The sequence below is a fragment of the Stomoxys calcitrans genome, chromosome 5 (genome assembly GCF_963082655.1).
Source record: "Stomoxys calcitrans chromosome 5, idStoCalc2.1, whole genome shotgun sequence".
NCBI lineage: Eukaryota > Metazoa > Arthropoda > Insecta > Diptera > Muscidae > Stomoxys > Stomoxys calcitrans.
The window spans coordinates 95,927,047-95,951,444 of record NC_081556.1 but is presented as its reverse complement, the minus strand read 5'-3'; the positions used below and the strand labels follow the sequence as shown (position 1 = coordinate 95,951,444).

General features: G+C 42.1%; 3 protein-coding genes across 3 annotated transcripts; 2 read left to right on the top strand and 1 right to left on the bottom strand.

Moving 5' to 3' along the window:
• Window positions 1–1,544: 1,544 nt before the first annotated feature.
• On the top strand, window positions 1,545–2,212 carry LOC106095453 (pupal cuticle protein Edg-78E). Its single transcript, XM_013262694.2, has 2 exons — window positions 1,545–1,664; window positions 1,727–2,212. The coding sequence occupies exons 1-2, from the start codon at window positions 1,653–1,655 to the stop codon at window positions 2,093–2,095; spliced, it is 381 nt and encodes a 126-aa protein (XP_013118148.2). The 5' UTR covers window positions 1,545–1,652; the 3' UTR covers window positions 2,096–2,212.
• A 5,746-nt stretch (window positions 2,213–7,958) lies between these two features.
• On the top strand, window positions 7,959–9,172 carry LOC106089685 (histidine-rich glycoprotein-like). Its single transcript, XM_059369877.1, has 2 exons — window positions 7,959–8,048; window positions 8,114–9,172. The coding sequence occupies exons 1-2, from the start codon at window positions 8,037–8,039 to the stop codon at window positions 9,170–9,172; spliced, it is 1,071 nt and encodes a 356-aa protein (XP_059225860.1). The 5' UTR covers window positions 7,959–8,036.
• A 7,906-nt stretch (window positions 9,173–17,078) lies between these two features.
• On the bottom strand, window positions 17,079–22,515 carry LOC106089673 (isochorismatase domain-containing protein 1). Its single transcript, XM_013255610.2, has 4 exons — window positions 22,381–22,515; window positions 22,008–22,314; window positions 21,733–21,945; window positions 17,079–17,441 (listed from the first exon to the last, which is right to left on the bottom strand). Exons 2-4 carry the CDS (start codon window positions 22,134–22,136, stop codon window positions 17,145–17,147), a joined length of 639 nt encoding a protein of 212 aa, XP_013111064.2. The 5' UTR covers window positions 22,137–22,314; window positions 22,381–22,515; the 3' UTR covers window positions 17,079–17,144.
• Window positions 22,516–24,398: the final 1,883 nt, after the last annotated feature.

Here is a 24,398-nt window from a genome sequence, read left to right as displayed (position 1 = left end):
ACACCCTATTAGTCTTTAGTATTATAGCCTCCTTTTAATTTATACCCTCCAACATAGGATAGGGGATACTAATTTCGTGATTCCGTTTGTAAATCCTCAAAATATTGCTCTGAGGCCCAATAAAGTATATATTTTCTTGATCGCCTTGAGATTCTAAGTCTATTAAGCTATGTTCATCCGTTTGTCTGTCGAAAGCACACTAACTTTCGAAGGAATAAAGCTAGGCTCTCGAAATTTTACACGAATACTTTGTATAAGTGTAGGCCGGTTGAGATTATAAGAAGGCTATATCGGTCCATGCTTTGATATATAAACCGATTCTGGATTTTGACTTCTTTAGCCTCAAGATCGAGCAATTCTTATCCGATTTGTCTGGAATTTCGCATGAGGTGTTTTTTTGTTATGATTTCCCACAACTGTGCCAAGTATGGGTGAAATCGGTTCATAACCTGATATAGCTCCCCTGTAAACCAATATCGGATCTTGACTTCTTGAGCCTCTAGACGGCGCAATTCTCATTCAATTTGGCTGAAATTTTGCACAATGACTTCTATTATCGTTTTCAACATCCAAACCAAGTATGGCCCGAATTAGGGGAAAGTTTTCCAGCACTCTAAGAGATATACTTCAGGAAGCTCTACGTGCAACAGCAAAGTGGGCTACCGAAAGTGGTCTAGGTATAAATCCGTGCAAAAAAGAAGTAGTTCCTTTCAGCAGGAGATAGATAGGAGATGGTCACAAAAAGGGGGATGTGAGCATTCCAAAACTATGTGGCCTAATCTAGACTTGAAGAGGTCTACTGCTTTGCTGTCATCGGCTAGAACAGACGTCTCAGTCATTGTGTCCGCCATGACAGGTCACTGTCTAATGGGAAAAAATGCTGACAGACTGAAGGTTGCCAGCAACGACTTTTGCAGAAACTGTGAGGACATCGAAGAAGATTAGACTATAGAACACCTTCTGTGTGTGTGTCCCGCACTAGCAGTCAGAAGGAGTTCCACTTTAGGATCTCATTTCTTCGAGAGCCTGTCTGATTTAGCGGGTTATTGGGGTTTTTAAAGCGATCTGGATGGTTCAACGGTAGGAACTAGAAGGCATTTTCCTTCTTCTGTGGTTGTTATATCACAATGGACAAAAACGTCTAAGTGAGTCTGATGGAAGACTGTCACTTAAACCTAGCCTAAACTTACCATGACCCGAATCGGTTCATAACCGGATATAGCTCCAATAGTATAGCAATTCCTTTTTTGCCTATTAGGAGATATCGGGCAAAGAACTTGACAAATGCCTAACCCATGGTGGGGGGTATATAAGATTCGGCCCCGTCGAACTCAGCACACTTTTACTTGTTCTAAATATAAACATCTTTTACAAGTACAACAAAAAGCCATAAGCAATTAAATGAAGCGAGTAACAAAACATTGAACCTTAACTGGTTTTAAAATGAAAAATGACATGCCCATCATTTTTAATACACTCAACTGTCAATCCAGCTAAGTATCGGTAGATGTTCTCATTAAGAAAAAACGAAATTTACAAAATTTTGTTTTTGTTTTCACTCGTATATAAATATTTAACTTGCACGGTAATTAAATCAGTTCAATTTAAAAATTTAATATCAGTGTTTAGAGTCGTAAAATCGATTGGAAGAAATGATAAAATTCGTAAGGAAACCTCTTGAAAGGCTTTGAATAATGCCATAAATCATCTCTTTTTAAATTCTCAGCTTTTTGCATTGACTTTTATTGCCTTGGTGGCAGCCATGGACGATGATGCCCATGCGCATGTGGAAAAAGCTTTCAAACAAGACGATGGTCATGGACATTTTGCATTCGGCTTTGATGTCACCAATGGCATTGGAGCCAGCGAAAAGGGCGATGAGAAGGAGGTCACCGGTGAATATCATTATGTCACCAAGGACGGTCATGTCATGAAAGTGACCTACACTGCCGATAAGGACGGTTTCCATCCCCACAGTGATCTTTTACCAGTAGCCCCACCAATTCCAGAAGCTATTCTCAAGGGTTTGGAGTACATTAGAACCCATCCCCACAAGGATGCTGATAATTCGCATAAAGATGGTCACAAGAATTAGTGATTAGTTCATGAATGTTGGGGCATTATTCATAATTATTTAAAAAAAAATATTTATTTTATCTATGGCTACTAAATTTAATAAATTACGCTTAAAAACTGCATACACATCCAAATATATGTGCGAGTATTTATTTAATTATTTTAGAGCGGAGTAATGTCCTATTTTTATACCCACCACCGAAGGATGGGGCTATATTCATTTTGTCATTGAAATATCCATTTCCGACCCTATAAAGTATATATTCTGGATCAGCGTAAAAATCTAAGACGATCTAGACATGTCCGTCCGTCTGTCCGTCTGTCTGTTGAAATCACGCTACAGTCTTTAAAAATAGAGATATTGAGCTGAAATTTTGCACAGATTCTTTTTTTGTCCATAAGCAGGTTAAGTTCGAAGATGGGCTATATCGGACTATATCTTAATATAGCCCCCATATAGACCGATCCGCCGATTTAGGGTCTTAGCCCCATAAAAGCCACATTTATTATCCGATTTTGCTGAAATTTGTGACAACGAGTTGTGTTAGGCCCGTCGACATCCTTCGTCAATTTGGCTCAGATCGGTCCAAATTTGGATATAGCTGTCATATAGACCGATCCTCCGATTTAGGGTCTTAGGCCTATAAAAGCCACATTTATAATCCGATTTCGCTGAAATTTGGGACAGGGAGTTGTGTTAGGCCCTTCGACTTCCTTCGTTAATTTTGCCTAGATCGGTTCAGATTTGGATATAGCTGCCATATAGATCGATCCTCCGATTTCGGGTCTTGGGCCCACAAAAGCCATATTTATTATCCGATTTTGATAAAATTCGAGATAGTGAATTGTGTTAGGCCCATCGACATCCTTCGTCAATTTGGCCCAGATCGGTCCAGATTTGGATATAGCTGCCATATAGACCGATCCTCCGATTAAGGGTCTTAAGCCCATAAAAGCCACATTTATTATCCGATTTTGCTGAAGTTTGGGGCAGTGAGTTGTCTTAGGCCCTTCGAAATCAGTCTTCAATTTGGCCCAGATCGGTTCAGATTTGGATATAGCTGCCATATAGACCGATTTCCTGATTTATGGTTTTGGGCCCATAAAATGCTCATTTATTGTCCGATGTCGCCGAAATTCGGGACAGTGAGTTAAATTAAGCCCCTAGACATACTTTTGCAATATCGCACAGATCGGTCCAGATTTGGATATAGCTGCCATATAGACCGATATCTAGGTTTTAGGCTTTGGGGCCATAAAAGACGCATTTATTGTCTGATGTCGCTGAAATTTGAGGCAGTGAGTTTAGTTAGGCTCTTCGACGTCCTTCTTCAATTTTGCCCAGATCGGTCTAGATTTGAATATAGCTGCCATATAGACCGATCTCTCGATTTAAGGTTTGGGGCCCATAAAAGAGGCATTTATTGTCCGATTTCGCCGAAATTTGAGACAGTGCTTTAAGTTAGGCTCTTCGACATTTTTATGCAACTTGGCCCAAATCGGTCCAGATTTGGATATAGCTGCCATGTAGACCGATATGTCGATTTAAAGTCTTGGCCCCATAAAATTCGCATTTATAATCCGATATCACTGAAATTTGACAAAGTCTTATGTTAGGCTTTTCGACATCCGTGTCGTATATGGTTCAGATCGGTTTATTTTTAGATATATCTACTGTACTTATTAGTATTTGGTCAAAATCGGAACATATTTTAATATAACTGATATGGGACATAAGTTATGAATTTTTCACCGAATTTTGATGAAAGGCGGTTTACATATATACACGAGGTGGTGGGTATCCAAAGTACGGCCCGGCCGAACTTTACGCCTTTTTACTGTTTCCTTCGAGATTCATACCGCCCTTAAGTTGGGGAAATGCAAAACGCTTCTAACGATGGCCTTTCCTAAAGTATCCCTGCCAAGATATTGCCAGTTTCACATCGAAGGTTATTTCTTTCTTCTGATCCATTGTCGTATGTTGGAAATGAGCCCAAAGGTGGACTGCCACGCGTGTCTATGTCGCTGCCAAATGCTAGCGTTGCCTGTTGAATATCCTCTAATTCGGTATCCTGTAGGGAGTTTAGTTAAGCAGAGTATTCTGTTCAGTTTTGGGAATTATTGTGAAAAACTTTAACAAAATATCATAGTTTTTTATAGCCTACATCATTACTGTGGTACAGGGTATTATAACTTGGTGAATTAGTTTGTAACACCCAAAAGGAAGAGAGATAGACCCATTGACGTTGCATGGTTTTGAGTAGAAAGGACGTAGGGCTTAAGACCCTACAGATCTATAAGCCTTACGTCCTTTCTACTCAAAACCATGGAACGTATTGTGGACACCATGATAGAGAGTATGACTTCCAGCGAACTGCTCAAATACAAACAGCATGCCTATGTCAAGGGAAGGTCGGTGGAGACGGCCCTGCACGAGGTTGTGCATAAAATAGTAGAATGTGCGGAGCGACAAACTGATCCAATCCTTAGACCAGTACCGGGTGGACCCGGTCCTTAGAGACTGGATAAACCATATGCTAAGGAACAGGTGGATAAATTGTGTGTCCCATGGGCATAAATATAAGGGAGAAAGTGGCACAAGGCACGCCACAGGGGGACATTTTTTCGCCACTCCTTGTTCCCATGTCGATATTTGTACCGGAACGAGCTTGCTCACCTATAAGAGCTTGACGAGGATCGTTACCACCACTAACAAATGGAGCTACAACAACAACATAAAAGGGCCATAGTTTATTGGGATGTGTATAGCACGCCGCTCTGGCCTACTGAATTAAGTATGTGGCGGCTACCGCACTTATGAGACTCAGGGCGATGGGGGAATGAATATAGGATTGGAGCAGGTAATACCATCAAACTGAAAGGAAGAGGTTTGGGACCCGATACCTGAGATAACACTAGCCACTAACCCTAGACAACACAGTCTTGGATTGACTGAACTCTGGTATTGCCATCTGGAAGTTCATGCTACATGGATGGATCAAAGCTAGAGGACAGAGAGGCCCTGGGGGTCTACATTGAGGATCCATGCACTGAGATCGTTTTCCGATTGACTGACCAAAAACTGTTGCTTTTTTACAAATTTTCGAAATCTTATATATAAAAATCCATTTGTGTTTGTTTGTATGTTTGTGTGTTCCTTATAGACTCAGAAACGGCTGAACCGATTTTCTTGAAATTTTCACAGATAGTGCATAATGACCCCGTGGTGAAAATAGGGTACTACATTTTTTGATAACTGAAGGGGGGGCGAACCCTCCCCCTTACCCTAATTTTCAGAAACGCCAGATGTCGGAGATGGGTGGTGCGATTTAAGCGAAATTTTGTGTGCTCTCATATAGTACCCTAAAAATAAAAATTTGGTATCCAAATTTCGGATGGGGTACCTAGAGGGGCTGCCCCACCCTAAAACCTACCAAACATATATTGAGACCAATCATGACAATATGGGACTCAAATGAAAGGTATTTAGGATAAGAAAACGTATCTGATATCCAATTGTCGGACCAAGTGCTAGGGGGACCACCCCAAGCCCAAAAACACCCCTAAATCGGACATATTTACCGACCATGACAATATGGGACTCAAATGAAAGGTATTTGCGAGTAGAATACGAATCTGATATCCAAATGTGGGATCTCGTTTCTGGCGGTCCACCCCTTGCCCAAAATACCCCCCAAACTGGACTTATTTACTGACCATGAGAATATGGGGCTTAAATAAAAGGTATTTGAATGTAGAATACGAATCTGATATCCAAATATGGGATCAAGTGTTTGGGAGGCTGCCTCTCCCCAAAAACATCCCCCAAAGGGGACAAATTTACGATCATATCAATATGGGGCTCAAATGAAAGGTCTTTGGAAGTAAGGTCAATATTGTGAATGTGATGTCAATATTCAGAAAAGTGTCTTTGTAGCCACCCCACCCCCACAACACCACCCAAATAGGAAGTATTTGCTGAATTTTGCTATATGAGTCTCAAATAAGAGGGTTTTTAGAGTAGAACACGAATCCGATATACATTTTCAAGGCCAACTCACTGAGTGGCCGCCCATCTCCCCAAAAAACACCCCCCAAGCCGGTCATGTTTGCCGACTATGGAAATATGGGACTTAAATTAAAGGTATGTGGGAGTACACCACATATCTGATAGCAACATTAGGGACGTCCCACCACCATAACAACCCCCAAATAGGACGTATTTGCTCACCAAAACAATTTCGGTCTTAAAGAGAGTGGAATATTCATAGTTTTTAGGGTCAATACCCCAAACCCGACATTTTGCAATGAGGAGTTTCAATGAGATTAGAAAACGAATTTGATATCCAATTTTGAGGGCAATGGCAATATGGGGTTCAAATAAATGATATATGAGAATAGAGTAGGTTGCTGATATATTTTCGGGGCTTAGTGTTTGGCGGACCACCCCAATCGCCAAAACACCCCTAAATCGGGCATATTTACCCACCATGTCAATGTGGAGCTTAAATAAAAGGTATTGGGGGGTAGAGCAAGAATTGATAACGATTTTCACAAGAATTGATACCCAAAATACTCCACAAACAGCAATTTTTTAGTGACCATCACAATATGGGGCTCAAATAAAGGTATTTGGGAGTAGAATACGAATTTGATATCCAAATGTAGGACCATGTATTTAGGGCATCACTCCTTTCCCCCCCAAAAAGGGAAAAAATTTTTCGACCATGCCAATATGTGGCTCAAATGAAAGGTATTTGAGATTAGAAAACGAATTTGATAACCTATTTTGGGGCCATGTGTTTGGGGGACGCCTCATCCTGTAAACTCCTCTTAAACCAATGGCAATATGGGGTATAAATAAATGCTATTTGAGAGAAGAGCACGATGCTCATATTTTTTCACGGCCAAGTGCCTGGGGGACCACCTCACCCCCGAAAACACCCCTAAATCAGACATCATGAGAATATCGGGCTGAAATGAAGTATTTTAAGAATGGAGTACACCCTACATCCAAACTTAAATTCGTGGACCATTAAAGATCATATGGGATTCAGATAAAGGCACTTATATTGTTAAACTGTTAGTCAAGCGATATACTATTGGGTTGCCCAAAAAGTAATTGCGGATTTTTTAAAAGAAAGTAAATGAATTTTTAATAAAACTTAGAATGAACTTTAATCAAATATGCTTTTTTTACACTTTTTTCTAAAGCAAGCTAAAAGTAACAGCTGATAACTGACAGAAGAAAGAATGCAATTACAGAGTCACAAGCTGTGAAAAAAAACGCCGACTATATGAAAAATCCGCAATTACTTTTTGGGCAACCTAATATTTTCGTTGCATGGTATTTCACTAAAAGCTGTTCAAATTGTCGAAAATAAATATTCCAAGGAAACTTTTCGGAGCGGGCCCGGGACAACTAGTATTGTATGAAAGTCTTTAGATGCAACTCATGGTGAGTGGTATATAAGACTCGGATTTTGGCTATTTGTTATGGAAATTTCTTTATAGATACATTTTTTTAGTACCCCAATTTTTAAATATTTTTTTTTTGCTTTTTATACATTTAGAAAAAGAATCTGGCTGTAAATATTGCACTTCTTCTCCTAAGAGTTCAATACTTTTTTACATGGTGGCATGTGCCCCATATTCCTGTAATTAAAAATTATTTATAAACGTATTAACCTACATTCAGATCATAATTCAGAATATTTTTATACATCGCTTAATTTGGAACTGGTTTAAATTAACAAAATTTGTGAAAAATCAAAAATCAATTAAAATCTTTACAAAGATATCAACAATTTTGTATCATATTTGTCATGTCTATGAACTTTTTGTTTTAACAAGTATTTGAAAATTAATTTTCATATAAATATCGGGGATGTAATCAAACAAAATCAGTTCAACTCCTAAGTTGACAACAGCAGCTGGTATCTCATTCTAGATTTCCAAAAATGTTTAAATACGTAAGGATTTACTTCATTTTCAAAAAGAAAATCAAATTTTATATCAGAAATTTCTTTTGTTGTAGATTCTAGTCTTGTGTTTGATTGTTGTGTTAGCTAATGGCCAACATGACCAACCTAAACATCATCACGGTGATAACTTACCAGCGGCCCTGATTAAAGGTTTGGATCATGTGAAGAATCAAGGACATCACGATAATCACGACAGTCATGGTCACGGGGATGGACACCAATCTGGACACCATGACGATGGTCATGGAGATGGACACCAATCGGGACACCACAATGAGGGACATGGTCATGAAAACCACAACGATGGACATGGTCACCACTCTGATCACCATGGCGACAATCATGGACACGATAATCATGGCAGCCACGGTCACCACGACGATGGCCATGGACATGGTCAACAATCTGGACACCATGACAGCCACGGACATCAATCTGGACACAAGGACGATGGTCATGGACATGGTCACCAATCTGGACACCACGACGATGGCCATGGACATGGTCACCAATCTGGACAACACGACGATGGTCATGGACAAGGTCACCAATCTGGACATCACGACGATGGTCATGGACAAGGTCACCAATCTGGACATCACGACGATGGCCATGGACATGGTCACCAATCTGGACACCACGACGATGGTCATGGACATGGTCACCAATCTGGACACCACGACGATGGCCATGGACATGGTCACCAATCTGGACATCACGACGATGGACAAGGTCATCAATCTGGACATCACGATGATGGCCATGGACATGGTCACCAATCTGGACATCACGATGATGGTCATGGACAAGGTCACCAATCTGGACATCACGATGATGGCCATGGACATGGTCACCAATCTGGACATCACGACGATGGTCATGGACATGGTCACCAATCTGGACACCACGATAATAACCAAGGTCATCACTCAGGACATGATAATCAAGGCAGTCATAGCCACGATTCTAGTCATCACGATGATGGTCATGGACATGGTCACCAATCCGGACACCACGACGATGGTCATGGACACGGCCACCACGACGATGGCCATGGACACGGTCACCAATCTGGACACCACGACGATGGTCATGGCCATGACAATCATTAGGCGATATGACAATGAGCTGCAAAACTTTTCCATAGCCATTAAGAAACATGTTTTTGATTTTTTGTTTTGGATTATTAGTAATAAATCGAATTTAGAGATGCATAAAAAAAATAACTCAAGATGTTTATTTTGGAAGGGAGGAAGAAAAGGAGCCTCCCCCATACGACCGTGGATGGGGTGCACTGTCCTATCCAAAAATGTACTTGTATTTCTTTTTATACCCTACACCTTAGGATGGAGGTATACTAATTTCGTCATTCCGTTTGTGAAGTCTATATACGAGGTCTGATCAAAAATAACCGTTATTTAAATTTTTTTCATTTTTTGGTTACACAAAACTTAATAGGTTCTTTGATCCCTTTTTTAGAACTGTAAAAAATTTAAGAGCACACCAAAACACGACTAACCTTTTTATCTGTCACAAAAAACAAATTGACAATCCAAAATGACTGATATTACCAACATATATAACAGACATGTGTATCAACATAACAGAAAACAAGAAGTCAAGATTCCAGATCGGCTTATATGGCAGCTATATCAGGTTATGAACCGATTTGAACCTTATTTGACACAGTTGTTGAAAGTAAGAATAAAATATGTCTTGCAAAATTTCAGCGAAATCGTATAGGAATTGCGCCCTCTAGAAGCTCAAGAAGTCAAGACCCCAGATCTGTTTATATGACAGCTATATCAGGTTATGAACCGATTTGAACCATACTTGGCACAGTTGTTGGATATCATAATAAAACACGTCGTGCGAAATTTCATTCCAATCGGATAAGAATTGCGCACTCTAGAGGCTCAAGAAGTCAAGACCCAAGATCGGTTTATATGGCAGCTATATCAGGTTATGGACCGATTTGAACCATACTTGGCACAGTTATTGGATATCATAATAAAACACGTCGTGCAAAATTTCATTCCAATCGGATAGGAATTGCGCCCTCTAGAAGCTCAAGAAGTCAAGACCCAAGATCGGTTTATATGGCAGCTATATCAAAACATGGACCGATATGGCCCATTTACAATACCAACCGACCTACACTAATAAGAAGTATTTGTGTAAAATTGTGCAAGCGGCTAGCTGTACTCCTTCGGAAGTTAGCGTGCTTTCGACAGACAGACGGACGGACGGACAGACGGACGGACCTGGCTAGATCGACATAAAATGTCGCGACGATCAAGAATATATATACTTTATGGGGTCTTAGACGAATATTTCGAGTTGTTACAAACAGAATGACGAAATTAGTATACCCCCGTCCCATGGTGGAGGGTATAAAAATGAGAAAATCGAACATACGTAACGCACGAAATTTTAAAGTAACGGTTATAGTTTTTGTGAGGATGAACTCCTGGCGGAATCAGAAGACGAGGCTAACGCAACAGTAGAAAAAGTTCTGAATCCTGACTATGGTCCGATTTCTGCAGATAAATCTTCACCATTGCAAGGTCGTTTCGGTGGCACTAAAGGTCCTCCTGATGGCTGAGGGATTTGGCCCGTTTCTTATCCTGGAACCATGGGAGTGTGGAGTAGTGAGTGGTTCGTGGACTAAGAATTCTGGGATTTAAACTACTCAAGGGTACGGAGGATGGGAGACACAGAGCCGGTATTCGCGCAATGACTAGTCTAAATGTTTTTCTTTTTTCGTCGCTATGCACTGAAGTTTCGGTGGGAGCCAGCCTTGAAATAAGTCTCATTACTTGCTGACTCCCATATATATGACACACGATTCAGAGATGCCGCCTTCAAGCCTTAAGTTGCTGGTTGAAGTCGCTTTTGCAGGGATAAAGAGCCTAATTGCAGGAAGTGATGCTAATACATATCACCAGATATGGGGACACAGCCCGTCGCAGTTCTCATGTGGACCACCTCCATCAGGAGACAAAGATCCTACCAGTGCGAAGACATAACTACATGCTGTCTAAGCAATACCTTTTGGGCTGTTATCGCAGAAACCATCCAAATCATCATCTTGTGGATAGATACCCACCGCCCAGAAGCCCTAAGGTAGATCTACACGATCTAGAGCGTGAGGTTCAGCGCTACAAGAGAGAACCTCTAGATCAAGCGGCATATCAAGCGGGTCTGAACAACATTCATGCAGACACGGTAGCAGACGCGGTAATTGGCTACCGGGAGAATGTAGTCCTTGGAGAACGACCGCCACCCATTGCACCCGAAGAATTCGACCTCCCTCGGTAAACCAGAGTGGTTCTGGCTCAATTACGTTCCGCCAGATGCAGCCGCCTGAATTCCCACAGAGCTAGGATTGATGCCGACGTGCAAGATGTATGTCCCGATTGTAACCAGGGACCGCACGATACACGTCACCTGTTTAACTGCTCGGCCAGACCCACTCGACTCAGACCCAGATCCCTGTGGACGCACCCCATCTTAGTCGCAGAGTTCCTGGGTCTTGACACTCAACAGAATCAAGCAGACGAAAGATAGAACACAATAAACTGCTACAACAACAACCAGATATGGGGAAGTTCGGATGTCAACGAAAGGGTTGAGCTGCTTATGGAATACATTATAAGTTGCAATCTGGCGATTCGTAATAAAGGGGATAAACCGAACTTTATTAACAGGAACAGGCAGGAGGTACTAGATATTATTGGGTTGCCCAAAAAGTAATTGCGGATTTTTTTAAAAGAAAGTAAATGCATTTTTAATAAAACTTAGAATGAACTTTAATCAAATATACTTTTTTTACACTTTTTTTCTAAAGCAAGCTAAAAGTAACAGCTGATAACTGACAGAAGAAAGTAACAGCTGATAACTGACAGAGTCACAAGCTGTGAAAAAATTTGTCAACGCCGACTATATGAAAAATCCGCAATTACTTTTTGGGCAACCCAATACCTTTGCGTCGAAAGATATAAGTGCAAAAATATACGACTGGGAAGTGTTGGATGACCACAGCTTCTCTGATCATCGTTATATTAGTTTTAGCCTTGAAGAAAATACTGCAGAAGTGGTCCCTCGTTTTGCCGAGGGACCACTTCTGCAGAAAGGCGGCACAATTTCTTCACGTCTATCCCTTCTAGACCAGAAAAGGAAGTGAAAACTGCGGTGGATATAGACATAATGGTTAAGCGGATCACGAAGGCCCTAAATGACACGCTTGTGTCAGCATGTCCTGGTGCCAAGCCAAGGGGCAAACAGCGACCGCCATGGTGGACCGACCCCAGAGCTGATTGGTCTAAGGGAGTATTGCAGAAAACTCTTCAACAGGGCGAAAGCCACAAGAGCACTACACGATTGGGACATCTATAAGGTTGAGCTTAAAAAAATATAAGGGCGAGCTGAGAAAGGCTCAGAAGAAATCCTGGCTGGAATCCTGCAGCTCCGTGGAGGATACATCTGAGACCTCTAGGCTAAGGAAGATTCTATCCTCTAGACCTATTACGGTGGGTTATATTCAGAAGTCAGATAATGTATGGACAATGTTTAGCGAGGAAATATTGAACTACTCGTTGATACACATTTCCCGAGAAATTCTCCAACGGACAACGTGGCGCTAGAATAAGTTGCCACTGATATGCATTCGTCGGAGGTTATTGGGAAAATTATGTCTGAGCCGAAAATCTTTTGGGCGATAGAAGTTTCGTCTCTTTAAAGTCGCTAGTCAACCCGTATAGTCGGTTGAATTACAAATTGTGTCTGATAGACTGGTTCCTTGGCATAGGGAGATATACTCTGCTAGTATCAACATGTCATATATGCCTCTGGACACGAAAACTTTACCACTCGAAGACAAAATATTTTCGTCCTATTAGTCTGTCTTCCTTTATGCTGAAGACTCTTGAGAGGTTGATGGAAAAATTTCTTTCGGTAAAGATGCCTGGAGATCGCCTGTCTCGGCAAAGGCAAGTCCGCTGAAACAGCCCTTTACGACGTAGTTGCCCACATAGAGGGTTCTCTCGCTGTCAAGGAAAATGCAATGGTAGAATCTCTTGACATTGAAGGTGCTTTCAATATGTAAAACCAATGACAATCATAGATGAATTGGAGTTTCTAGGCATCAGCTCTACCGTAAGAATGTTTATTAGTAGATTACTTACAAAAAAAATGCATTATGGCAGGCTTGGGATCTGTGGATCTAAACAGATGGGTCAGCAGAGGAACACCTCCTCTATTTTGGAATATAGCCATTAGCAATATGTTATTGGCTCTGGAAGCAAAAAGGTGTAAAAGTGGTCACGTATGCTGATGACGTTGATATTGCGGTTAGGGGAAAGTTTCCCAGCACTCTAAGAGATATACTTCAGGAAGCTCTACGTGCAACATCGAAGTGGGCTACCGAAAGTGGTCTAGGCGTAAGTCCGTGCAAGACAGAAGTAGTTCTTTTCAGTAGGAGATACAAGTTAACTACAGTGGCACCTGTCTCCTTGGGAGGAGAGAATGTTCCATTTACAGAAAGCGTAAAATACCTGGATGTTTTGCTGGACAGGAAACTGAGCTTCAAATCCAACATTTGGAAAGGGCAAGAAAGGCAACAGTTGGTGAAGGGGGGGGGGGGGTTTAGACCGAGCATCATGCACTGGGTATATACTGCAGTTGTCAGACCTATTGGGTTGCCCAAAAAGTAATTGCGGATTTTTTAAAAGAAAGTAAATGCATTTTTAATAAAACTTAGAATGAACTTTAATCAAATATACTTTTTTTACACTTTTTTTCTAAAGCAAGCTAAAAATAACAGCTGATAACTGACAGAAGAAAGAATGCAATTACAGAGTCACAAGCCGTTGAAAAAATTTGTCAACGCCAACTATATGAAAAATCCGCAATTACTTTTTGGGCAACCCAATATAATGCTATGTGGTGCTGCTGTCTGGTGGACGGCGCTTCAAAAGTCCATCTACTGCTCAATAGTCAACTGGATCCAAAGGATGGCTTGTTTGTGCATCACAGCCGCACTGAGGAGGACACCATCTGATGCATTAAATTTAATGCTACATCTAGTGCCCCTGGACAAATTGCTGCGACGATTGCCTTGAGGGTAAGGGAGCTTTCTCTTTGGTCATGTGGTGGCTACGGACACGTGCGTTATTCTTGATACTGCACCACTGCAGCCGAAATCCGTGCAATTAAGGAAGTGGTGGAATGGCTAAGATATAAGTACATAACGGGGATTGGCAAAGAGGGGGCTGCGAGCATTCCAAAACTATGTGGCCTCATCTAGACTTGAAGAGGTCTACTGCTTTGCTGTCATTGGCTAGTACAGACGTCTCAGTCATTGTGTCCGTCATGATAGCTCACTGTCTAATCGAAAACATTGCCAACAACGACTTTTGCAGAAGCTGTAGGAACATCGAGGAAGAAGAGACTATAGAACACCTTCTGTGTGTGTGTGTCCCGCACTAGCAGTCGAAAGAAGTTCCACTTTAGGTTCTCATTGAGAACCTGTCTGATTTAGCTGATGTGAACATACGCAAGTTGTTGGGTTTTTTAAAGCGATCTGGATGGTTCAACGGTAGAAACTAGAAGGCTTCTTCCTTCTTCTGTTCCTGTGGAATCACAATGGACAAACTCGTTTAAGTGCGTTTGATGGCAGACTGCCACTTAAACCTAACCTAACCATGGGTTCAATGTATCTTATAGGATACATTCAGTGTCGGATTGTTTATTATACCCTCCACCATAGGACGGGGGTATACTAATTTCGTCATTCTGTTTGTAACTACTCGAAATATTCGTCTAAGACCCCATAAAGTATATATATTCTTGATCGTCGCGACATTTTATGGCGATCTAGCCATGTCCGTCCGTCCGTCCGTCTGTCTGTCGAAAGCACGCTAACTTCCGAAGGAGTCAAGCTAGCCGCTTGAAATTTTGCACAAATACTTCTTAGTAGTGTAGGTCGGTTGGTATTGTAAATGGGCCATATCGGTCCATGTTTTGATATAGCTGCCATATAAACCGATCTTGGGTCTTGACTTCTTGAGCCTCTAGAGTGCGCAATTCTTATCCGATTTGAATGAAATTTTGCACGACGTGTTTTGTTATGATATCCAACAACTGTGCCAAGTTTGGTTCAAATCGGTTTATAACCTGATATAGCTGTCATATAAACAGATCCCGGGTCTTGACTTCTTGAGCCTCTAGATTGCGCAATTCTTATCCGATTGGAATGAAATTTCGCACAACGTGTTTTGTTATGATATCCAACAACTGTACCATGTTTGGTTCAAATCGGTCCATAACCAGATATAGCTGCCATATAAACCAATCTCGGGTCTTGACTTCTTGAGCCTCTAGAGTGCGCAATTCCTATCCGATTTGGCTGAAATTGTGCATGACGTATTTTATTTTTACTTTCAATAACTGTGTTAAATAAGGTTTAAGTCGGTTCATAACCTGATATAGCTGCCATATAAACCGATTTGGGATCTTGACTTCTTGAGCCTCTAGAGGTCGCAATTGTTATCCGATTTGCCTGAAATTTTGTACGACGGATCCTCTCTTGACCATCAGCGTACGTGTTTATTGTGGTCTGAATCGGTCTATAGCCCGATACAGCTCCCATATAAATCGACCTCTCTATTTTCTTCTTCAGTCCCCAAAGGGCGCAATTCCTATTCGAATTGGCTGACATTTTTCACAGGTCTCCAACATATAATTTAATTGTGATGCAAACCGGATCATATCTTGATATCACTCTAATAGCAGAGCAAATCTTTTCTTATATCCTGTTTTGCCTAAGAAGAGATGCCGGGAAAAGAACTCGACAAATGCGATCCATGGTGGAGGGTATATAAGATTCGGCCCGGCCGAACTTAGCACGCTTTTACTTGTTTTTCTTCAATTTTGCAAAAATTTGAACTTGCCGAGAGAATCGATAAGAAAAATACCAGTCGATATTCATACAAAATATAAAACGTCGATAGTGCCATCGATATCTGCCAGCTCTAATTCAAACCCCATTTCGAGTTTCCGGCCTGCCTATAGAATGCCCAAAATCTATGACACTTTCATTTCCTGTCCAAGATCACCCCTAAATATTTGACCTTGTCGGATATCGAAATCTTTCTGTTGAAGGAACGTGGTGCGTCAAGTTGACCCACCTTCGTCTTCGTTGGTAGCAGATATATTTCAGTCTTCTCTGGATTCTCCGCTAGGTCTAGCCCAGTCGGTTGCCACCTCCATGACCCTTTCGGCCTTTCTGCAGAGTTGATTCAGATCCTCGCCGCTTAAATGTATTATAAAATCATCTACGCAGCAACGGGCTGCCTTCCCTCTTCAGTTAGCATCCTTAATAGGTATAGGTATTTAAGTATTGCAAATGACTTCGTTTGTAAATAGGAATAAGACCTTCGATCCCCATAAAATATCAGCAGATTTGGATAATCAGACGAATCTGTTTGCACCTTTTGTAATGAACAGGTGAGTAAGCTTTTGGGGTACTCCGATGTAGTGAGCCACGGGAGTACCATGGTTTGGGGAGGGTTAGGCCGAGGCATGCCATGGAAGACCGGCATGCCAGCGAACCGATAAAGACATTGTCCTGTGTGTTTAATTTCCAAGTGTTTACGTACCCGCTGTATTTGTCCCTCCACAAGCTGGTTGATTTTAGTTTTTTTGTCCCTCCTTTTTGGCAATAGGTGTTGGCAAAGAACCGCGCCCATCCACTGAGCCACAACCGGAGCTCAACCGCCAGCGGCCAGCACCCGCCAGCATCAATTGCCACTCCAGAGAAAAGGTGGAGCGACCTTCTATGATTTGATGCATTTATAGTCCCAATTTAAACGGCTAGCCTAACTCGTTCGAAACTTAGTGTTATTGGAGCAAACAGACATGTAGGTCAAAAGTTTTAAATTTTAACACTTTTGGAAAAGTTTTATGATACACATTACTGCAATCTTTGTGAAACAACAACCACTAACAAAATATGAATTACACACGTAATTAAAAATCAATTTTATTATACATAGGCACATTACATTTTTTTAACAAAAATAATTAAAGCTTAGAATTGGTATTTTCATTTGCTGCCGATGATGACTTGGTCAGCTGCATATCAGCCGATTTGGCCAACAACAATTTACGCAAATCATTAAACTTTGGATGATTTTTATCGCGCAGCAGATTATAGATTACACTCTCGCTGGTGGTTATCACGCAACCTGCTGAGCGTAAACGCTCTATGGCCAAATCACGATCCTGATTGACACGAGATGCCACACAATCGGCTACCAGAAAGACGTTGATATTACGCTCCAAAAGATCGATGGCTGTTTGTTCGACGCAAACATGGGACTGCAATTAGAACGAATAATAAGAAGTAAAGCGGGCTAAGTTCGGCCGGGTCGAATATTTTATACCCTCCACCATGGATCGCATTTTGTTGCCAAGTTCTTTGCCTGGCATTTCTTGTAAGGCAAACAAAGGATAATGGATAAAAATTGCTATGCTATTGGAGCTATATCAGGTTATGAACCGTCTCCTTCTCATGGCAATCGGATGTACGCACCGGATTGACGCGATGGAGTCCTTCCCATGGCAACCGGATGTATGCACCGGATTGACGCGTTGGGATCCTTCCCATGGCAACCGGATGTACGCACCGGATGGACCCGATGGAACAACGGCTACCGCCTCATTGTACGTGCTCGTCTTTTTTCGTCGCTTCCCATACTTCTGGTCCTTGCTGGGATTGAAAAGAACCCCGGACCCTGGTTCTGTTCCGTTTGCCAGAACCGTCGCCATCATCGGTCGGTGAGGTGTAAACGGTGCATGGAATGATCTTGTTGCTGTAGTCACATTTTCGATCGTGGCGATCCTCGGCAAGCGCCGGTAGGTGAGTAAGCTCGTTCCGGTTGAAAGGACCGATCGCCGCCGGGACAAGGCGGCCATTTGTTATTTAAAGGCGCCAATAACTCGCCTTGTCATATCGAGCATCATAGGCACTCAGTATTTGTGCAAGAGCCGGGACCGCCCGACCTCTCACTGAGACTCTTCGCTCGGTATCGCTGATTGTCCGCGACTGCCGTTGCAGTTACTCCATATGGAACATTCCACGATCCTCAACCTGTAGACGCGCCCGGTAGCTCGCAGCTAAGCTTCTCGTGATAGCAATGAACACCACACAGATTCGACCTCAAACATCCAGCTCACAGCTATCCCGTGCCAGGATGGAATGATCTTGCTCTGGCCTTGGGTCACTACGGGAGTATAGTCGTAGCGTCGTTGCCGTCGTCGTAGGTCGTTGCCGTCGTCGTAGGTCGTTGCCTTCGTCGTAGGTCGTTGCCGTCGTCGCCTTCTGCGTCCTTGTCGTCTGACTATGTAACTCCCTCGACCTCTCCCGTAAGGCAATATACGCAACAGCCCCACCCCAGCCCCAATATTTCCGGGTCAGTGCCTGGAAGTGTATCTTTCTTGAAATTGAATTGCAATGTTCTGCGAGGCAAACTCGACGAGATAGTAAATTTGATGAGTCGGAAGAACATTTCGATTACAGCGATCCAGGAGCCAAAGCTGACCAACACCTGCAGCCAGCACAGTTATCACGAATGTGCTATGTAAGAATCGCTTAAGGAATGGGGGTGGGGATTGGCCTTCGTAATACACCATTCCGTGCAGTATAGATCCATCTCGCCGGAGCCTGGCGCTAGTGATATAGCAGTCAGGTCCAGTACTGCCGAGATAGAGCTATACACCGTATATATTCCTTATAGTTGAAACCCAGTTAAGCCAACGCTTACAAGCCCGACTTAAGTGTGCCAATGTTTGGCCATAATCCTCTGGTTCTAGCAGACTTTAATGCGCATCACATTTCATGGCATTCTCCCCTAGATAACGATCTGAGCGGCATAGCTTTGGCAGAGCAGATTTAAGGCTCCACATTTTGCACGGTGAATGAGGAGGCCCACCAGGATAATGAGGAGGTGTAGCAGCTTGCCAGACATTTGCATTACATCCCCTGATCTCCTGAGTGACGGATCGGACCAATTTGTAATTTATTTATTTACACCCGCACAACAAGAATATAAAATTCTTATAATTAAAGTGCGGGTAATATCTCCAACATAATCGACCGACCACCCGACTTCATAACCTCTGAGCACTCCTCATAATCGACCGACCACCCGACTTCATAACCTCTGAGCGCCGAACGTGTATCAATCAGAAGAAGGACGTTTGGGTCGGCTACAGAGAGTACACCAGCGACCTTAATCTGGAAATAAATAGGGTATAGTCAACGAAAATAAGCGGAATTTGTGGCAGTAATACTTGGAGCAATGTAACTGAGGTACCGGCTTAGGCAAACTGTGGTCTACTGTTAAATCACTCAAGAACCCCGGTAGACAGGATGACAGGACCTCAGTCACTTTTAGCGACGTAACTGTGACTGATTCGAAGAGATGCTCCAGGTTGTTCAACCGTCAATTTATTGAGCATCCCGAGAGTGACAGTGCTAGGAGGAGAGCCATTCGTCGTATCCCTAGTCTCCGAGTCGAAGGACAGCTTTCACAATTTACTTGTATCCCGACACGGGATAGCTGTGAGCACCACACAAGCTGGAACATTGAGTTCCGATCTGTGTGGTGTTCATTGCTGCCACGAGAAGCTTAGCTGTGAGCTACCGGGTACGTCCACAGGTTGCGGATAGTGGAATGCTCCATACGGAGTAGCTGCATTTGCAGTCGCGGACAAACAGGGGTATCAAGTGGAGATTCTTAGTGAAATGTCGTGTGGCACCGGCTCTTGCACAAATACTGAGTGCCTATGATGCTCGATATAACAAGGCAAGTTAGTGGCGCCTATAAATAACCAATGGCCGACCTGTTCCCCCAAAGATCGGACCTTTGGACCGGAACGGGCTTGCTCACCTACAGTAGCTTGACGAGGATCGCCACCTCCACATGAAAATGTGGTTACAACAACAACAATCGTGGGCGAAGTTACGAATATCATGCGTGACGCCAAGTCATCCAAGACGTTGGGCCCCGACGGAATCTCTACACTTATGAGGAAGAATGTGGATCTACCTGGAGTCGGGTACCTTACAACTGTCCTCACCCTGTCATTGAACACTCTTATAATATCCAATGTCTAGAAGGTGGGCAGAGTGATCCCGCTATTAAAGCCTGGAAAAGACCGATTAAGAGGGAATCGTACAGACCGATCTTCCTTCTCTCACCAATAGGCAAGACGGTTTAGGGACTTATCCTTACGAGCCTCGTAGGAGAATTTCCATTCGCCGAGCATCAGAATAAATTTCGAAGACTGCATAGCACTGCTTTGGATACCATCACCTCATGCACACATTTGCCGTGGCTTCAATCAGCCCAGCCAGGGCTGAAACGCTGGTTCGCAAATTAGCTGTGTGGTCGCCAGTCATTTGTGAAATTTAGGGATAACAAGTCAAAGCACCGTTGAGTGTAATACGATCATGGCATCAGGCCCCCACTCATTGTTGACATCTGTCCCAATTGTGACCAGGGACCACACGATACACGTCACCTGTTTAACTGACTCGACTCAACCCCAGATCCCTGTGGACGTACCCCATCTTAGTCGCAGAGCTCCTGGATCTTGGCACTCAACAGAATTAAGCGGACGAAAGATAGAAAACAACAAACTGCTACAACAACAACAAGAACATTAACAATTACCTTGCTCCCGGAACGGGATAGCTATGAATGATCATCAAATTGGAAACCTGTGCTCCGATTTGTGTGGCGTTCATTGTCATCACGAGATGCTTAACTGACCGCTACCAGGCACGTCCACAGGTTGCGGATAATGGGATGCTTCGTATATGGAGTAGCTACAAATGTTTTATGGAATGGAGAGTCTCAGTAAAAAGTCAGGCGACACCGGTCTTGCTTAAATACTGAGTGCTTGTGATGCTCGATATGACAAGGCGAATTATTGGCGCCTTTAAATAATCAATGGCCTGAATGTTCTTTAAATAACCAATGACATAAGTCCACTGCCCTGAGACGCCAGGTTAGTTCGTCATAATCAAAAGTCCAAGACCAAGCAGCTTAGCAAGCGGGTTTTAGTAGCATTTATTACAAGGCTATGGTAGCGGAAGCGATAAACATTTACCGCGCGATTGCCTTCCTTGCAGGCCAACCACCTCTCATTGCATCTTAAAAGATTAACCTCCTTCGCAAACCCAAGCAAATCAGGCTCAACTACGTTGGCAGGTGATGCCGCCTCAAACCCTTCTACTTGGCTGGAATCCATGTCAGCGCAAACCTCATATTGGGGCCTTTCTTCACAAGCTACCAATTAACCGGTCGAAAGTAATAGGCTGTATGGGATTTGCGCTCCTGAACATTTAAGTGAATGCCAATCAGAAAGAGACCATTCCGAAATATACATTTGCTAAAGATTCCATCCCTATGTTGGCCAGTACTTAGAGAGCCTGATATTTTCGTATACTCTTTCTATACCGTGAAGATATTTCTAGTCGCTTGTTTCATGCCATTGCTTGTTAACCCCACTTTTAATTGCGTTGTCTCAATTCTCGATTTTTAATTCTACCTTTACTTCTACTCAACTGATCAACCTGTTTTTCTTCCTCACCCAATCTCACCTCAATTCCATATAGAACCACATCAGTGGGCTTGCCGCCATCAAAAAGGCTTTGCATTTGTTTTTCAATATCGGGGACCATCATGCTGAAGCGAGTTTTACCCACATTAGCCTTGGCATGGCTTATATCCAATTCCTGCACAGTTTTACCTAATTTTTCGGGATTTTGTTCGGTCACCAGCAAGGGGACATTCAAAATTTTACCAGCTGTTGTCTGAAATCGAAGAAAACATTGAATGTAGCAACTTCTTTGAATTTCTAAATTTCCTTACCCACCAATCGTTTGGCATTTTCCAATAGTTTATCGAATAGCGGCATGGCTGGACGGAATTTCTCCTGAACGTCACATAATAAAAACAACGTTTTTTGGGGATTTAAATGTGTTAATCTACGAGCCGATGCCATGATGAGGTGACGAATGCTTTGTTATTGTTTCTCTGTACGTTGAGGCCTGTGGGCAAACCGGCAAATTTATAAAAACTTAGCAAATGAAGCAGAGAGCGGCGAACGACTAAACACTCAAACAGCAGCAACAGCTCTCACTATTGGGTGCAAATTTCAAAAGGTTTTGTGTAAATTGGTTCTAATTCACAATGCAGATTAGATTAAAACCAACAACAAGAACAGAAGTAAAGCTATACACACTTACCTGAGCGTAATTATTTGTAGAAAATCATATGGAAAAGGGGATAAGGAAAGTATTAAATGCTATTAACGGTTAGCAAGCAATGATTGAAACAACTTTAGCCCTGTTTTATTTTAGTACTATATAGTGCAGTGTAACAAAAGCTGTGTTTTATTTTAGTACTGTATAGTGCAGTGTAATGAAATTTGTACGAAAACGACATCTATCCAGGATAACGAAATTCTGGCAAAATTACCAGTGCAGGCTTATGTAGAGCATCTGTCGTTCGCCATGATATGTTTTTTTACAAATTAGTGTGGCCACCCGCAGAAATCCTCTATTGTGAATTGCAAAAAATAAAATTAAACGAATTATTTATTAAATTCCGTGCACAAATCTTAATACATTATATTTAACTTCTATGCCCACACATGTTTTGCAAATTTTACAATTATTTGCACTTTTTTCCTCGTATTTTTTTTGGCTGGCACACAAACAGACTTCCAATCAAGATATATTAATTTACAGGTAGGAGCAGTTGCGCAACAAAATATATATTGAGTGCTCTATATGTCAAAATCAGTGATTAGTGCAACTCTGATTTTGAGTTCGCGCCATTTTTTGTTGTTTGTGTATGTATGGTTCCTAACTTTAATAAACACGCACAACCAAAACTTGTTGACAAATAGTGCACTGCGCGAGAAACAATTTTACTCAGCTGTTTGCTGTACTCTACCTGAGTAAATATGTCTTGTGTAGTAGTGAGGGAGAATAACAGTAAAAAACGGCTGTTGATGTTCCCGCCAGGATTGGAAGCCAGAACTTGCAAGCGGGATTATGTCAAACACCATTTAAAAACGTCGGTGGCAACACTTGAAACGTGTGGGGCAATCTGCCATCTTGTTATCAAGCTAATAGTACTTTTGCCAAACACGCATAGAAATTTGTGTGCGTGTGGGTATACGTGTGCGTACATGAGCAGAGAATATGCGAGAAAGAAGAAAAAAGCAAAGAGAATGCAAACAAAAATATGTCATCTTAATACCGTCAAACATGGCCAGCTGTTAACGGCTGTCCGCGTGTGACCACCTGTTTACAGTACACTACCTGGTAATTATGTCATGCTTGCAATGGAAACTTTTTTACGTTTTATTTTTGCACTTCACGACTTGTCTATCCAGTACTAAAATTAAAAACAGCAAAAAATTGTATGGAACTGACATCGATTCAGTACAAAGAAACATTTATTGAAAATTAAAATGACTTATTTTGTTTGTTTTGTTGATATTTAATTATTTCAAATATGGTGTCAGTGCTGCCAACGTTAATGTATGAAGCCTTTAGCGGGAATAGCATTTTTTATCCATAATATAACCAATCCGGTAAATAAAACACAGCAAATGTTATCATTGAGATTTTTATAGTGTTTTAAAAAAATAATCACGAAAAACATGTGGAGGTTTTGATTACCCTTCAGTTGCGCAAATTTCCCCATGAGCATTCCACTAAGGAACAGGGGCAAACTTCTAACGTATTAATGAGTGTTATCCGTTTCAAGTTTAATCTCAATGATAAGGGGCCTCCTTTTTATAGCCGACACCTCTTTGGGGAGTAGGTTTTACATGTCACAGTACCCCACAAATGTTGCCAGCATTAGGAGGGTATACCCACAGCTGAAACATTTTTTTCTGATGTTTTCGCCGGGATTCGAACTCAGGCGGACATGCCGTCATAGGCGGACCTGCCTATCTCTACGTTAAGGTGGCCTCCCTCCCTTCAGTTGTTGGAAGACAAATTAGAAAAAAACTAATTTTTCAAATTTTGAAAAAATTGAAATTTTTTGAGTAAAAACTGCAAACATGGCAGCACTGCTCCTTACCTTGTTTTTGTTCGCAGACTGAGAATTCAGTCCAATGAAAAAGCTCTCTCTCTCTCTGTTTGCCCATCGGTGTGTTTGGTGGTAATCATTCACACGATTTGATAGCCCTAACCCCAGATTTCAATTCCTGTGAGCAAATGGTTACCGACTACCCGCAGTAAAC

Coding starts and splice junctions, on each gene's coding strand:
- LOC106089673 (XM_013255610.2), bottom strand. CDS start 22,136: ATGGCATCGGCTCGTAGATTAACACATTTAAATCCCCAAAAAACGTTG. Junction 21,946..22,007: donor TGGAAAATGCCAAACGATTG/GTGGGTAAGGAA, acceptor CTTCGATTTCAG/ACAACAGCTGGTAAAATTTT. Junction 17,442..21,732: donor TGGTTCTATATGGAATTGAG/GTGAGATTGGGT, acceptor TTCTAATTGCAG/TCCCATGTTTGCGTCGAACA.